Here is a 17,134-nt window from a genome sequence, read left to right as displayed (position 1 = left end):
TGTTAAGTTTTCTTCTCCTTTGATTTACAATTTTTTATTGGGTAAATTTACATGTAGTCCTTTATATTTTCAGTCCGTTCGATTTTGATCACAGATTAAAGAAAACTATTTTGGTCACCGATTAAAGATTCATTCAGTTTTGGTCCATCAATTGTTAACTCGCGTTAACTCATTAATTAAAGTTTGAGTTAGTAATTAAAAAAATAAATAAATAAACTCTCATGTTTTCTTCACCATAAATGTAACCAAAGCTATCAAAATAATTAAATGATGGATATCCACAATTTGTTAGTAGAACATAATATGAACGACGAAATAGGGTCCCGAAATAATAAGGATCCAAAAAAATTAGATTTATTATAATAAAAATCTCATTTTTTTTGTCTAACTCCATTTTACGAAAAATGAACCCATCTTCATGATCTCTCTATCCCACAACGTTAGGATCTGAGTTAGTAATATCACCAATCTCCTTATATACACTGCATAAGCTTTGCAATTTTTACTAAGTAAATTTGCAAGGGCCTCAGAATAGTAAGAGCCTCTTTTTAAGAATTTACACAAAACCTTCAACGTTCTAGTCCCGCTGTTCACATATATGTATTCATAATGTTCAAATAGAGAGGAAGAATAACGATGAGTCCATCTTCTAAACTTTGATAACGAAGATCAAAGGTTTTAAATCTCACTATTTCTGATATAGCATGCGAGGAGGTGGTTGTCATAAGAGAATTTGAGGGAGGGGATGGTGTTTTTACGGGAGAAAGTCCGAGGAATAATCGCCTAATTTAAGGCTAAAGAACAGTGAGAAATGGAAGGAATCGAAAATGTGATAAAAAACATAATATTTTTTGTTAGACACAACTTAAAATATTTATTTTTTCTGACGTTTTCGATCGAACATAAAATGTTTTTAAAACAGTTTCGCTTCAAAAAAATAATATTTTAAGTTACGTCTAATAGTGAATAATATGTTTTTTTTTAACACATTTTAGATTGCGTCCATTTTTTTACGGTTTCTTAGTCTTAAATTAGAAGATTCTATGATAAAACTTCTCATTTTATGGGTAGAAATTTGGGACAAAACGAAGGATTTGAGCACACGACCTGAGAGGGTAGCTTTTAAATCGCTCTGCTTTATTTATAAATTGTTAAATCAAAATGTTGTTATTAAGTTAACGTAAGTTAATGATCAAAGGATCAAAACTGAATGGACTGATAATATAAATAATTATGATTATTCCTTTTTTAATCAATTATCAAAATCAAACAGATCAAAAATATAATTTTTTATATAATTTTTTATTTTATTTAATTATGTTATCTGATTTATTAATCAATTATATAAATTAAATAATATAAAGTTTAACTATAGAGACGACCTTCACAACTAAAGATGCTCAGTTAGTTAATTTTGTCGTTTTTTTAATTAACTAAAATTTGTTACAAGTTTCATTTAGTTAGAGTAATTTAAGTATTTTTTAAGGACTAATACAAAAATAAGTGCATGAACTATACCTATAATTAACTTTTTGTGTCTAAAGAATTTTTGTTAAAAATAGGTGCCTAATATTTTCTCCATTACACTTTTAAGTGTCTACCGTTAAAAAACCATTAAGTAAAACGTGTCATGTTTTATTTTTTTTTTTTTTAAAAAATAAAATATTATTTTATTTTTAAAAAATCTAAACATAACATGTATCACTTAATAATTTCTTTAAAAGCGGACACCTAAAAGTGTAACGGAAAAAACATTAGGCACATATTTTTAACGAAAAATTCTTGAGACACCAAAAGTCAATTTTGAATATAGTTTGACATTTATTTTTATATTAAGCTTTCTTTTACTCGGGGTTAAATTTTGATTGTATGTTAAGATTTTAATGGATCTATTATTAATTGAGTCTTGATTCTTAATGTATATACTCTTAAAATTTAAGCGTAATGTAAAAAATGCGTTAACTAAATAGTCACTTTGACCTTTTTTATTCTTAGAATATTTTGGCCTTAATATTTTATTTTGAGACGAAAAAGATCCTTCGATAGGTGAAAACTGTTAGTTAATAAATAGTTAAAAGTCTAAAATATGATATTTTTGCATCAAAATAAAACATTGGCAACCAAAATGCTTAAAAAGAGGATATATATTAAACTTAATGGGACTATTTAGTCGAATGTTAGAAATATTTTTTTAGTGTTATGCATAAAAATTAACTCACATTTTTTTCATACGAGTTAAATTTTAAGTACAACACATTAAGAACCAAGACTCGATTATTTTTAACCATAGTAAACTCGTTAAATTTTTGAAGACCCAATCAAATTTTAACACAAATAAAATAAACTTAAATCAAATTAAATTAAATTATTCTAAATAAAAAAACTTGTAACAAATTTTAATTAATCCAAAAATGATTAACTAGATTTTATTCGACTAATAATTATAAAACAATTTACAAAACATTTAAAAGCTCAATTAATTTAATTTACCATCGACCGATTGCACACTCTTACATAAAAACATTTTCAGTAAAATATTACTAAATGAGATGAAGTTTATTAGTTTTGGTAACACATTTTTACAATACTTTTTACAATAATGAATTATCTTTGTTTGCTTTGTATTTTTAATAGTGACACGTGTCACCACTTGATTGGAGAGTTTTCTTTAATTAATTTTAATATTTAATTCAGTTAATTTTCCACAAACTAGGTGGTGACTAGGGATGACAATTTATTAACCCGAATCCGATTGGTTTCAATCTAACTCGACCTAATAGGATTTTTTAAGAAAAATTTCAGGTTTAGGTCGAGTTAGATTCAGGTGAAGGGTGAAAAAACTTCGATCCGAATCAAAGATAATAATGTAATTTTTTTTGGAAATATTATTTTTTAATTAAGTCCTTATTTTATACTGGATTGGGTAAAATTTATACTCTAAATTTTTGGGCCCGGTGGAGGATACATATTTTCCAATCGGATCGGGTCAAATTTATACTCTAAATTTTCGAGTCGGATGGAGGATACATATTTTCAAATTGAATCGGATCAAATTTGTTTTCTAAAATTTTGGGTCGAGTGGAGGATACATATTTTTCATGTTGGATCATGTTGATAAAAAACCCGAACCCATTGTCATCCTTGCTAGTGACACCACCAGTTTAAAGAGCAAATAAATGAGTTATGAGAAATGAAACCAAAGAACTCAAGCATGGATGGCCAGGACTCTACCACTAAGTTTAACTCAATATTTGATTTTAAGTTATATAATATTTTATTTATCTATTTTAAATTATGATATAAAAAATTATTAAAACAAATCTAATAAATAAATTATATAATATTTATTAAATTATAATTAATGCAATATTTAAAAATAAAAAAATTAAGAGTTTTATACTTCTGAATTAAATTATTTTTCGTAATTATTTTAAAATGATCCAAACTAACGGGTACGAAGATTTAATAGGTACCCAAATTTTATGAGTCGAGATATTTATCTAATAATAATTTAGATTTTTATAAATTTAAACATTAAATATATTATATTTTTATTATTTAATTTTAAATTTAAATACTTAATAACTTTTTTTATATTTTTTAAGTATTCGATTCACTCAGAACAATTCTTATAAAAAAATAATAGTGTACGGAAGTAAACCGACGAGATTAGTCCAAGTGGTAAACAATTTAATATCGTTTAAGTAAATCTTGAGTTCGAGTACTTGTGTATGCATAAAATTTTCACCGAGAGGTTCATTCACCGAAATCAGGTGCGCGACACGGATCGTTCTAGATTAATCAGGGTAAATCCGTGATCTTGGAGGAAAAAAATAGTATACGGAAGGGAGAATTGTCTCGTTTCCCACGAGTGGTTAATGAACTTGTAGCCTATTCTCTATACCGAGTTAAAACAAGCATCTTCATCATTCCCCACCTCCTTGCACCACAAGAAACTTCGTGGACAGCTCCAAAAAACACAGTAACACCAGACGGAATTATCTCAGAAGCCCATCTCTTTGTCGTCTACTCGTCCCCTCCATTATACACACGTAAAATAAAGCCTATTTATTTATCCATTCCCAGTCTTTTTCTCCGCCATTGCTACATTGCATTGGACCTTTCTTCCTCCTCAAGCTTTCCTAGACTCAGGTAAACAAACACTAGGCCTGTGTTTTTTGTTTAAAGCAACACACATCACTGATTTTGTCTCATTCTTGCTCAATGCTCACGCAGGATAGTACCTTGTAATCATCAATGGGGGATAAGTTTGTTTTACTGGTGATGTACATGTGTTTACTGGCATCTTCGTTCTCCATGAGCATGGTTATGGCTTCTTCCTCGAATGGTGTGGTGAGACTCGGTCTGAAGAAACAGCGGTTGAGGTTTAACGCCATGCATGCTGCTGCTAGAAGTTACCGTGTAGATGCTAAGGCTGACTCAGATGATTCAGGGATGAACATTGTTTACCTGAAGAACTATTTGGATGTTCAGCATTTTGGAGAGATTGGAATCGGTTCCCCACCGCAGAATTTCACTGTCATATTCGATACCGGCAGCTCCAACCTCTGGATTCCTTCTTCCCATTGTCACTTCTCCGTCAGTCTATTAGTTTCTCAACTTCGAAACATTTCGATTCGAAATATTAATTATCGTATCGTTTAGGTTCTTCCGTCGATTTAAGATTTGGACCTTAGTTTGAGTACTGTCGGGTCTAAATAATATTGGAAAATTTTCTTCTTTTTATCATGCAGGTTGCTTGCTTTTTCCACTCTAGATACTGCTCTAGCAACTCCAGTACATATACAGAGATTGGTAATGTTTTTGGAGTGTAATTTTGTCACGACTATCGGCATTCAACCGACCCCACACGTAATGAGGCCGGGAGTTGGTCAAATGGTGATGGACTGTGACATAAAGAACTGATTTCTCATTGATTTTGATCCAGGGAAGCCCTGCAAGATCAACTATGGCTCTGGAATGATTCTGGGGTTTTTCAGTGAAGACAACATAAAAGTTGGGGACCTTGTTGTCAAAAATCAAGTATTTACAGAAGCTGTGAGGGAAGGAAGTGCAATTCTCACTTTGGCTAGCTTTGATGGGATACTTGGACTTGGTTTTCAGGACATTTCTGTAGGGAATGTTGCACCACTTTGGTATGCTTCATTGGCTAGCCAAATGATCCACCTTTAACATTCTTATTCGTCGTGTTTTCAACGCTTTTGATGCAGGCATAGTATGCTGCAACAAAGCCTACTTGCTGAAAAGGTATTCTCTTTCTGGTTCAACAAAGATCCGTCGGTAAACGAGGGCGGCGAGATCGTGTTCGGTGGCATCGATCCTCGGCACTTCAAGGGAAATCATACTTATGTTCCGGTCGTTCGGAGGGGTTATTGGCAGGTGCACTTCCTCTCTTCACTTATTTGCATATCAATTCTGTATGAAATTTTCACTGATAAATGTTGTCCTCGCCTAGATTGAACTGGAAGATTTTTTAATTGCAGACCAACCTGCAGGTAACGGCAACGCTACTGTATGCTCTACTTTTATCATGGCTTGTTCTTTCTCTTTCGTGTAACGGCTTAGTAATCGATAATATCTTAATCTTAATCAACATCACAGGTTTTTGCATCAACTGCACTGCAATATTGGATTCCGGGACATCCTTCATTGCCGGACCCTCGGTAAGGGCAGCTATCTACTAATATGCATGGTTACTTGTTTCACAAGCTATCTTAACAAGATCGTCCGACTTTAAGGCTGCCGTGACGAAAATCAACGAAGCTATCGGAGCGAAAGGATTCGCAAGCCTGGAATGCAAAAAAGAAGTTTCTCAATATGGAGATATCATATGGCAGCTCTTGTTATCTGGGTTACAGCCCGACAGATTATGTTCCGATATCGGTGTATGTTCCTTCAACAGATCTCGTGCTCTAAGGTTAGCTTTTTTCTTTCATCGATCCGTATACCGATTACAAAACCAGAACAAACACAAAGATATATGGATCATCCCTGCAGTGACGATATCGAAATGGTGGTACAACGAAAGAGACAGAAGCGCAACGACACCAGAGTCGGGCAGGACCTTCTATGCGCTGCTTGTGAGTTAACCGTAGCATGGATACGGACCGAGCTCAAGCAAGATAAAACACAAGGACAAGTAATCGAATATGTTAACAAGGTCCTCTACCAAATCCCTATGCCCCCTCTTCCATTAGTACTTTAAGAATTTCTGCTTCAGACTAACAAATTTTAATCAACTCTCTGCTGAAGTTGTGTGACACCCTGCCAAATCCAACAACACAGCTAGCTGTCAATTGTGCCGAGATACCAACCATGCCTACCGTTTCATTCGTCATCGGGAATAAGTCCTTCGACCTCGGTCCGCAACAGGTACGAATACGATACCTTCAGTTTGCGAGTGCAAAATTGAACTTCCTCTGCTGACCATCGTCATGATTTCTGTGATCGAATCAGTACATCCTTAAAGTGGAACAAGATCACGTTACGTTCTGCATCAGCGGTTTTATCGCGTTGGATGTTCCGGTTTCGCCTCCCCAGGGACCTCTCTGGTAACTGCTCATGCCTTGTTCCTATACACAGCTCTCATGCATATTTGTTATAGTATTTTTCTCTCTTTTTTTCTTCCTGCATTTGTAGGATTCTTGGGGAAATCTTCATGGAAGCATACCATACGGTGTTCGATTTCGGTAATCTACGAGTCGGATTTGCAGAAGCTGCTTAGGATCGGTTGAAGGAGATGACTAGATGAGCAATGCTATCTGCAAGAAAAATGCTTGCTTTGCTTTGTTATACTAACAATGTTGTGTTATTGTACTCAAAATATGCTGCATTATGATCTGAATTTTGTTTGATTCGGCTCCAAAAATTTATGGTATAATTTGTTTGATGAAAAAGTAGAAGGGCAAATTATACTTGTGACCACTCAACTATGAAAGGTTTCAATTTGACCATCTATCTTTCAATCTTGTTAATCAGACCACTCAACTATTTAAATAGTGTCAATCAAGTCACATGTCGTTAACATTTGGTAGATGAGTTGATGCGAAAGCTAACAAAATCAATATAATCATACATTTAATCTTTATTACTTACACATTCTATCAATTTAATTAGGACAATTTTGATAAAATATGTAGGTAATAAAGACTAAATATGTAATTATATAAATTTTTGTATCTCTCTTCAAAAGATTATAAAAAAGGTAATGATCTATTATAATTTGGACTTGCTTTAACATTAAATAATTCTTGTTATAAAACCATTATCTCTCTTCAAAGATAAAAAAAAGTAATGATCTATTATTAATTCTATTAGAGTGTACGAATCAACTTATCTTCATGGTTAAATGAGTCGTTGTTGTTTCTAGAGGTCACATGTTTGAGCACCAGCAACTGTAGCAGGATGATTGAGCGTTCATTGTCAAATGATTGAACGTTCATTGTCAAATGATTGAGAGTATATAAAACATTTGTGATCACCTTAGCTTAATAAAAAAAATTCTATTAGAGTGGTTTTTTTATCTATTCGATTTTATGTCAAATATTTTGGTAAATAAAATAAACATGATAAATAATTATGATGAACACCTAAATTACTCATTTGATACCTAAACTATTAGTTTTGGTTTATTTTAGTACTTAAACTTTCAATTTTTTCAAAATCATATTTAATGTTTAGTTTTTGTTTCATTATAGTACTATGCCGTTAAAAATTTAACAGAACTTTTGTGATATTTTTATGGGTAAATTACATAATTCATCACTTAACTATCTTCTCACTCCTATTTCAATCATTGAAGTTTATTTTTTTTAATTTAACTACTCAACTTTCAAATTGCTCATGTCTTCATATATTGCGACATAATATTTTTTTATTAATATATAATTAAAAAAATTAAATTTGAAAGTTTGAGTCATTAAATTAGGAGTAATTTGAAAGTTAAGAAATTAAATTAAAAAAATTAATGACCAAAATAGGAGCGAGAAGATAATTGAGTGATGAATGATGTAATTTACCCATAAAAGTTTCAAGTTGTAAAAGTTCCACTAAGTTTTTAGCAACGAGATAGTAAAATGAAATAAAAACTAAACATTATGTATGATTTCAAAAAAATTAAAAGTTTAAGTACTAAAACAAATCAAAATTAATATTTTAGGTACTATACACATAATTTACCCATTTATTAAACATGTTACTAGTATTTTTTAAAAGAGTAAACTACATCGTTTCTCACTGAATTTTACTCTCTCTCCTATTTTATTAATTGAACTTTACTCTCTCTCTCATAATTACACCATTCATAATTGAACTTTACTCTCTCTCATATTTTGCTCACCCAACTATAAAATAAAAACAGAAGGTGACTGGATGTCACCACCGATCATCATAAATGGTGGCTGTTTGGTCCAAAATTTCATTGGTCGCTCCACCTTGACACCTTGAGTCTGAATCCAACCTCCATTTTGTCGGAACTTGCTCTGAAGTCCACAACTTAAAGGTTGAAAGTGAGGAAGTCAAAATATTTCAGTCGAAATTCATGGAGTTTGAGACGTTTTCCAATGTAACAACCACTAGATTCAGACTCATGAGGTTGAGACAAACCACCCTATGAACTTTGAGACAGAACAACCACCATCAACGATGATATATGGTGGGCAGAATGAAAAATGACGTGGTAGCCGGAAGCGACAATCGATCACCTTATTTGTAAAATAGAGAGAAAATGAGAGGGAGAAGAGATTCAAAACAGTTTTGGTGTATATTTGAGTTTTTTCATAAAAGACGATGTTTTGATGCTTATAAATCAATATCGTTTTCTCTTTCTTTTTCTTCTACAATCTGAAAAAAAAACACAGATCTTCACAGTCCAAACTTGTTGGAACTGCTAATTAGCATTAGAGAGTCGCAAATTCGTAGAAGTTGCCAGTTAATTCCATTAACCCACCCACTGTGTTCTTCAACAATCAACACCAATTGCAAAATAAACAGAAAAAGGAACTCTGGGTAGAGGACAATCGAATCCCTGTCATGGCTATAACTTAAAGAAGATCAACACATTCAAATCCAAGCTTCAACGTCAAAAAACACACCCCTTTGCTCTTTCATGTTGCTTCACCCTGTGATCGGAAACTACGTGGTAGCTTCGCAAACATAGTAATCGAGATCGTCTCCATGAAATTCGAAAACCCATCATCCATCAATGAGCAGCAATACCCTTTGAAGCTACTCATCTTCTCCCAAAGCTACTTAAAGATGAAGCAACACTGGTTTTCTCATCACTTTACTCCAAGATCAACCACAGGTATGTACGTAATGTATGTATGTTATCTTTCACCATCATCAACATCGTTTTTGTTATGTGAGTTATACTCATCTTTGCTTTCTCCTTGGTTTATTAAGGATGGGGATTAAGTTTCTTTTGCCTGCAATCTGTGTATTCACTTGGATAAACTAATGGGTAGTATTCACTAAGTCATCTGATGGGCTAGCTCGGGTCACCCTTAAAAAGCAGCCTCTTGATCTTAAAAGATTGAATGCTGCGAGGATAACCCAAGAAGGGCTTGATAGCAATGTGAATGACCAGGAAGCTGGTGTAATATACCTAAAGAACTATCTTGATATCCAATATTATGGTGAAATTGGCATTGGTTCCCCTTCTCAGAGATTTTCCGTCGTTTTCGACACGGCTAGCTCGAATCTTTGGGTGCCATCTTCGAAATGTCTTTTCTCTGTAAGTATCCTCAAAGCACTTGAATTCAAATTCAGAGTGATGAACATTTGTTGAAGCCATGGGAACTACATTGTGAAATTGCAGATTCCTTGTCATTTACATTCGAGGTTTCGAGCTTCGTCGTTGAGTACTTATACCAAGATTGGTAATTTTGTTGCCTGCATTGTGTTTAATAATTGGTTTGTTTCTCTGCAGTTGTTGAATGTATACCTTTTCTTAACATCTTTTCGAAACATTCTTCTGATTCTTTCAGGGATACCTTGCACAATCAGCTATGGGGCTGGAGCTATTTCTGGCTTCTTTGGCCTGGATCATGTTAGAGTTGGAGATATTGTTGTTGAAGATCAAGTGAGTTTTTATTTTTATATATGAAATATTATGCTTTACAGAATTGTGTTTCATAAAATTTATGTTATGGCAAATACAATTCTTCAGGAGTTCATAGAGATTACCAAGGAACCTTTTCTACCGTTCCTTATTGCGAAATATGATGGGATTCTTGGACTTGGGTTCCAGGATATTTCTGTGGAACGAGCTAATCCTCTGTGGTATAATTTTTTCTTCTAATGTATATGTATATGTATATGTATATGTATATGTATATGTATGTATATGTATGTATATATATGTACATGTACATACATGTATAATATATAAGGTCAGTGTTAGCAATGGATTTTTTCATAGCTCATAGAACTCTATACTCAGGATGAACATGGTGCACCTAGGTCACATTGACCACAAACTTTTCTCCCTCTGGCTAAGTTGAGATTTTACGTCAGAGTTCGGAGGAGAAATTGTGTTTGGAGGCCTTGACTGGAGGCACTTCAGAGGTGACCACACTTACATCCCGGTCGCATAAACCTGTTATTGGGAGATCTGCTCTTCATTTGTTTTTATACTCCTCTGCTCATTGCTTCCTCCCATGACGAAGTTTGATGTTTAAACAAACATTCATTCATCATTCCAGATTTTGGTGGGAGATGTATTTGGTGGGAGATGTAAGCTTGGAATGAAAGAGCGTTGTTTCCAAGTATGGATATGCTTTATGGGACAACTTGATATCTGGGGTTAGTTTTCTTCTTCCATTTATTCTCAATTAGTTTTTTAGAATACCAACTCTTGATTTCCATAAAGATGTATATCAGTTCCTGCAGATACGCCCCGAAATTGTGTGTGTAGATGTTGGGTTATGTTCATATAACGGATCACAGCGAGCGAGGTAACAACACTGATATTATTACAGTTAATATTACTTGGGTAAAGTGGGGTTTGGTTTTATGTTGGGTTGGTTCAAGGAGGAGCACTCAGCTCAATCGATCCTTGCAGAGACGGGATGAAGATGGTGGTCGAAAACGGAACCATGGAAGGATCAGCACTGGGCGAGGCTCTGATGTGTACTTTCTGTGAGATGATTGTTTTCTGGATTCAAGTTCAGCTCAAGCAACAAAAGACGAAGGATATGGTATTCCAACACATTAATCAGGTGATTCTTCCTGCAGATAGAATAAATACATGCATACATACATACATACATAGATGTGGAGATGAACTAACAGAATCTTTTCCGTTATGTCGAAGCTATGCGAAACTCTTCCAAACCCAATTGGAAAATCATCCGTTAACTGCGATTACCTCGAACTTCTCCCGGACATTACATTCACCATCGGATGCATATGATCACTTGTTAGATATATTCTTCCATGCAAGTAATGCTTTTTGGTTCGAACATGTTCTTTCGAGTCCGGTTCTGAGCTCCACCGAGCGTTCGGGCTTATCGGGATGTGTTAATGAGGCGGTACAACCGAACCTATATTACATTTATAGATTAAGAAACACAATGCAGTTGTTGTCCAAGGATATATAAGAACAATACAAGTGATCTTTTACTGGTTGTTGAGTTTATTACAGCAAATATAGAATACTCATAGCTTGGCATACTTCTTGAGATTTTCTCCGGCATCCTTAGCGTGCTCCGGCACCGGCAAGTTGCAAATAAGAGTGACCCTCGATGATGATACCAAGGATCTGTTACTGCTCTCTGAGGTTGGATTTGAGGCCTCTGTTTTCCATAGTCGCACCTCCCATACCTGCCATTTAGCAGCATAATATTTTAACTCGAATCTGGATTAATTGATCTAATGAGTCTGACATCAGTGATTAAAAAGGAACTAATTGTATCGCACATCCTGAAATTAAAATATTCATCTTAAATTAGTCCTTAAACTTCTAAATATTCTATTTTCATTCCCAAATTATGAGTCAAATGAATTAACTGTATCATATGTCCTCAAACTATAATCATCATTTTAAATTGATCCTTAAATCTTTTAATATTCCAATTTCATCCCCACACTATAACTCTTATTCTAAATTAATTCTTAAACTTTTGAACATTCTAATTTCATCCCTAAACTACAACCCTCTTATTAAATTAGTCCCCAAACTTTTGAATATTCCAATTTCATTCCCCAATTCATCCAAATATGTAATTAGTTTCAACCATAGTTTAACATAAATTTTGTTTTCTTTCAAATATATAACAATATAACTTGACTTAACAGTTTTATTAACAAGGGTTGTGATAAGAAATACCTATAGTTTGGGATAAAATTAAAATATTAAAAAATTTTATGGCCAATTTAAAATGAACGTCATAATTTAGGAATGAAATTAAAATGTTCAAAAGTTTGAGGAATAATTTAGAATGATAGTTATAGTTTAGGAATGAAATTGAAACATTTAAATGTTTAAGGACCAATTTAAAACAAGGGTCATACTTTGAGGACATGTGATGCAATTAACTCAAATTAAATTGGTCTCCAAATTTTTGAACATTCTAATTTCATCCAAAACTATGATTCTCATCCTAAAATGGTCTAAAAACTTTTGAATATTTCAATTTTATTTCTAAACTACCATTATATGCTAATCACAATGGATAAAAAGTTGTTAACTGCCATATAACTATTGATGTGTATTATATAATAATATTATGACAAAAAGATAATTAACATTGAGTTTAAATAAAATAATGATCTGGGATGAAACTGATACGTTTAAAAGTTTGAAGACTAATTTAGAACGATGATCATAGTTTAAGGATGAAATTGAAATATTTAAAAGATTAAGTAGCAAAATACTGAAATAGGTACCTGAATAGTCTTGCCACGGTTAACGGGGGTAGCTTCGGCAAAGATAAGGTCACCAAGTTCAGCGCGCTTTAAGTGATTGATGCTGAGGTGGATCCCCGCCACTCTTTGGAAACCGCTGGCTATGTGCGCCCCCATGCTAGCCAGCGCCTCCGCTATCAGCGCCGATACTCCGCCGTGCAGCACCTTGAACGGCTGTTCTCCCAACACAATTCACAACATCATTAATTATACAAAAAAAAACCCCAAATAAAAAAAAAAATGAATCCCGTAATCGAAACCTGGCAACACGTTTCAGTGATCCGGAGGAGACCCGAGACTTTGGTGGGGAGCAACTCGTGCATCCGAAACCCAAATAAATGGAGCGGATAATCCAGAAGCGCCGTCTTCTCCGGCGACGGCGACGACGGTTCGTCCATTCAGCAAGCAAGTGAGAAATCAAGGGCGTGATTTGTGGTCGCCAAAAAGCTTAGACCTTTGCTCTTTTCTTCACAATAAGAGGTAGTACCGTACAACGTAAGGATGAGAAATAATACAGGACAACAATGAAAAAGCAAGACAAACGGAGGGTATTTTGGGGACATTGCTTCACGGTTATGTGGTAGGTAACCTTGTGTGTGTAGCTCATCCTTGCTCGTCGGGCACCTCATCTACCTAACTCAATTAAGACTATATATGGTGGTTTGACTGTCTAATTATTTTTTGAGGTTTAATTAGAATTTTATAAAATATTAAGTAATTACATTTAATTGATTGATCAAACTATTTAATTTCATTTAATTTTTTTTTAATTTTTTTAGATTATGAATTCTTGACTCACTAGAAATATTCATATTCTTTCCGCTAAAACTTAATTAGATTTAAAATTTATCAAAAATATTATTTTAGAAAATTAAGACTTTATAATTTTAATAAAATTGAAGGGTCTAAATAAGATTTCTAAAAATTTAAGGGGTGAAATGTCACTGCTTATTGATCTAGGCTAAGATCGAGTTAATTACTCGAAAATTAAGTCATCCACCTACACTTGATCTGACCTAGGTTTAGGAGAGCCACAATCGACTCAAAATCCAACCTAATCGACTTTGTATATATATTATTTTATTAAATATACTTAAAATCTAATTTAAAAATAATTATAGAAAAGGTGTTATTATATTTTTTAAGCATATAACGAATAATTATGATATTAGGGTCGAGCTGAGACGGATTAGATCAAAATTTTCACCATAAATTTGAATTTGGTCTGGCTCGACTCAAATTCAAATTGAAAAACATTCGATCAAATCGAATTAAATCAAAACCAATCAAATTCGAATCAAATACAAATCCCTAACATGACTCTTGTTACCGACCCATCCATTTATCACATGACCCCAAAATCTAAAGATCCCACAATTTAAAAAAATGTCACGATTTTACTTCTAAAATCGTTTAAAAAAATGATACATTTTAAATAAAAATACACGATTATGGTGTATTGTTTTGTTACGTTATTTTAGTTTCATATGTTATTTTATATTTAAATTTAAAATGCATCCTATTAGGTCAACACAAAACATATAAATAGTCATTAGACAATTCCATGAAAATTATGTTTTGGGATAAACTATATACATCTTTAGTCACTAATTTATTGCTTATTTCATAATGTGGTCATCTAACCATTTCTTTTGACAAAAGTATCACTAAGGTTAGGTTTTCTTTTTCTTTTAGCTATTTATTGTTAAAACATTAATGGTGTGTCATCATCTTTTTAGTTTGAATAAAACCATTAAAAAGATGACACATAGATAATTGATAAGAAGAGAAAAAATGAAATAAAAATAAAAATGAAATAATAATAAAAATATTCACATTAGCATTAACAAATAATGACTAAAATAGAAAGAATGTAATGTAAATGATACGTTTATAAAAAAAGAAAATATCAAAATTAGCCTCTTAACGTTTGCTCAATTAATCATTTTTACCCTTATTTCTTTTTCTTGGAGCAGTTTAACCCTTAACATTTCAAAATTTGGTCAAAATGATTCATGTTGGATAAAAAGTGATAATTAACTAAATGTCAACGCATGTTGCTAATGTGATATTTTCACGTATGCTAAATTATTGACGTTTCACATGTCACGTCATACAAGATGATGACATGACATGTTTCATATTGTCATCCAAGATGATGATTATCATACGCCATATCACCAAGATGATGATGTGACATGTGACACATCAACAACTAACCACGGTGAAAATGTCATGCCATCAATATGCATTAATCATTATTTAACACATAATTTCCATCTAACAAATGTCACTTTGACCAAAAATCGAAACTCCGAGGGATCAAATCCTCCAAAAAAAAAAAAAAGGAGATTAAAGTGATCATTCATGTAAATATTGGGAGTTAATTTTGATATTATGCCAAAAAATAGTTCAGACCAAAATATAAAAAGCAATAGACAAGTGACTAATGGTGTAGTTTACCCTAAGTTTTGTTTGTTTCTTTTTTCTAGAACGTCGAATTTATTTGATTAGTTCAATTTTCAAAGGTTAGGTTTAATCAACGGATATCATATTCAAAATATGAGTATTTCAATTATGACTCTCGGCTACCACCACCCCACTACTATGAGGTGGAGCTAGCCTCACTCTTTCTGTTTAATACCTATTTTGCCCACATATTAATATAAAATTTCATTTTTGATCATTCTATTATTATTTTCGACCATTTTAACCCTTGTACCTTCAATCGTATATCACTTTAACCCATTTCCGTTAACAGCAACAAGTCAATATGAATCCGATTTTTTTTTATAAAAAAAAACTAGATTCAATCGAGTCGGGTCGAGTTCGGGTCACATGCCCATCCCTAAGTAAGAGACGGTAGAGATGCATCAGTGAATATAGTGAATCCATCGACTCCCAAAGCCCATCTTAGACAGAACCCCTTCAAGGAACGCCCACTTAACATGGTCGTACGCTTTGCTCATATCAAGTTTGACCGTAAATTTTCCATTTTTTTCACTGCTGCGTAAATAATGGAGAGTTTCATAAGCAACAATAATATTGTCAGTGATAAGGCGATTAGGAACAAAAACACTGTGCAATGTGAATGCATTGAGCTAGAACAGAATGAAACCTATTTGTTATCATTTTGGACACAATCTTGAAAAGGACGTTGTAAAGACTTATGGGTCTAAAGTAAGCCATATTTGTGGGAGAGTCGGCCTTAGGAATTAGAACGATATTGGTGTGATTTATTGCTTCCATGGGATGGTTGTATCGGAGAAGAGCGATGTAATAGTTTGAAACATCCCTCCCAATAATATTCCAAAATTTCTGGTAAAAGATCTCCCCTAACCCATCATCTCCTACAGCCTTCAAAGGGCTCATTGAGTGCACCACCGATCAGACCTCCTTGTGAGTGAACTCTCTCATAAGATCATTATTCATTTCGTTCGTAATGCACCTATCGATACCCGCAAAAATATGGTCATCCTCCTCCACCCCTTGCGATTGGAATAAAGTAGTAAAATAATTCTGTGCAAAGCTGTGTAAACCCCCCAATTTCTTCCCTATCGATACCCGCAAAAATATGGTCATCCTCCTCCACCCCTTGCGATTGGAATAAAGTAGTAAAATAATTCTGTGCAAAGCTGTGTAAACCCCCCAATTTCTTCCACAAGCTCGCCTTCGCCATTTTGCAGCCTTGTGATTTTGTTTCGACCATTAATAACCTGCATGAGGCAATCTGGAATATCCCCCGTTGATTTCTCCCAAAGAGTCTTTACTTCCACCTCGTAAGAGTCCTCCAATTAAGCAGATTCGAACCGAGTCTGTTGCTTTTTGGGACCAGAATTCGAGCCATTACCCGTGTCCAGAAGTAAAGGACAATGGTCCAAGAAAGAATAGGTGAGATGAGAGACTAAAATTCGGAAATAGAGTCCACTAGTTATCGTTTGCCACTCCACGGTCAAGGCGTTCATGAATAACATTTGCTTCAAACCTCTCTCTCTCCCAAGTGAACTAAGCCCCCTTATAGCCAATGTCGGACAAACCACAATCTTCAAGCACATACCGAAAGCCCCTCATTTGACGTTTGCTTCGCACTAAGCCACCTTCTTTCTCAAAAGAGTACATGATCTCATTAAAATCCCCTATCACCATCCAGGGATCATCCGAGGTGCTATGAAATCGACGAATTAAGTTTCAAGCTTCATTACGGTGT

At 33.7% G+C, this 17,134-nt stretch overlaps 2 protein-coding genes and 1 pseudogene across 4 annotated transcripts; 2 read left to right on the top strand and 1 right to left on the bottom strand.

The window, feature by feature from the left end:
* The first annotated feature begins 4,116 nt into the window (after positions 1-4,116).
* Positions 4,117-6,813, top strand: LOC120191325 (aspartic proteinase-like). 3 transcript variants are annotated; one of them, XM_039194296.1, is made up of 12 exons: positions 4,243-4,599; positions 4,755-4,815; positions 4,949-5,043; positions 5,125-5,156; positions 5,232-5,400; positions 5,477-5,516; positions 5,623-5,684; positions 5,760-5,938; positions 6,019-6,181; positions 6,274-6,393; positions 6,478-6,572; positions 6,661-6,812. In XM_039194296.1, exons 1-12 carry the CDS (start codon positions 4,258-4,260, stop codon positions 6,743-6,745), a joined length of 1,443 nt encoding a protein of 480 aa, XP_039050227.1. In that variant the 5' UTR covers positions 4,243-4,257; the 3' UTR covers positions 6,746-6,812. The 3 variants fall into 3 exon arrangements, with proteins under 3 accessions (XP_039050228.1, XP_039050227.1, XP_039050226.1); XM_039194295.1 differs by having other exon boundaries at positions 4,949-5,156; positions 6,661-6,813; XM_039194297.1 differs by lacking the exons at positions 6,478-6,572; positions 6,661-6,812 and adding an exon at positions 4,117-4,152 and having other exon boundaries at positions 4,237-4,599; positions 4,949-5,156; positions 6,019-6,322.
* A 2,611-nt stretch (positions 6,814-9,424) lies between these two features.
* On the top strand, positions 9,425-11,449 carry LOC120191326 (annotated as a pseudogene).
* A 116-nt stretch (positions 11,450-11,565) lies between these two features.
* On the bottom strand, positions 11,566-13,369 carry LOC120191327 (1,4-dihydroxy-2-naphthoyl-CoA thioesterase 1-like). The gene is made up of 3 exons (XM_039194298.1): positions 13,188-13,369; positions 12,910-13,101; positions 11,566-11,844 (listed from the first exon to the last, which is right to left on the bottom strand). Exons 1-3 carry the CDS (start codon positions 13,323-13,325, stop codon positions 11,680-11,682), a joined length of 495 nt encoding a protein of 164 aa, XP_039050229.1. The 5' UTR covers positions 13,326-13,369; the 3' UTR covers positions 11,566-11,679.
* Positions 13,370-17,134: the final 3,765 nt, after the last annotated feature.

This window comes from Hibiscus syriacus, unplaced genomic scaffold, assembly GCF_006381635.1.
Source record: "Hibiscus syriacus cultivar Baekdansim isolate YM2019G1 unplaced genomic scaffold, ASM638163v2 tig00116965_pilon, whole genome shotgun sequence".
Lineage (NCBI taxonomy): Eukaryota > Viridiplantae > Streptophyta > Magnoliopsida > Malvales > Malvaceae > Hibiscus > Hibiscus syriacus.
This window is presented reverse-complemented; position numbering and strand designations above follow the sequence as displayed.

Bases quoted from the DNA above. Each gene is read 5' to 3' on its own strand.
- LOC120191325 (XM_039194295.1), top strand. From the start codon at position 4,258: ATGGGGGATAAGTTTGTTTTACTGGTGATGTACATGTGTTTACTGGCA. The intron at 5,157-5,231 runs GTATGCTTCATT...CTTTTGATGCAG, and splicing joins GGGAATGTTGCACCACTTTG to GCATAGTATGCTGCAACAAA. The intron at 5,401-5,476 runs GTGCACTTCCTC...GTCCTCGCCTAG, and splicing joins TTCGGAGGGGTTATTGGCAG to ATTGAACTGGAAGATTTTTT.
- LOC120191327 (XM_039194298.1), bottom strand. From the start codon at position 13,325: ATGGACGAACCGTCGTCGCCGTCGCCGGAGAAGACGGCGCTTCTGGAT. The intron at 13,102-13,187 runs GTTTCGATTACG...TTGGGAGAACAG, and splicing joins TCACTGAAACGTGTTGCCAG to CCGTTCAAGGTGCTGCACGG. The intron at 11,845-12,909 runs GTACCTATTTCA...GCTAAATGGCAG, and splicing joins ACCGTGGCAAGACTATTCAG to GTATGGGAGGTGCGACTATG.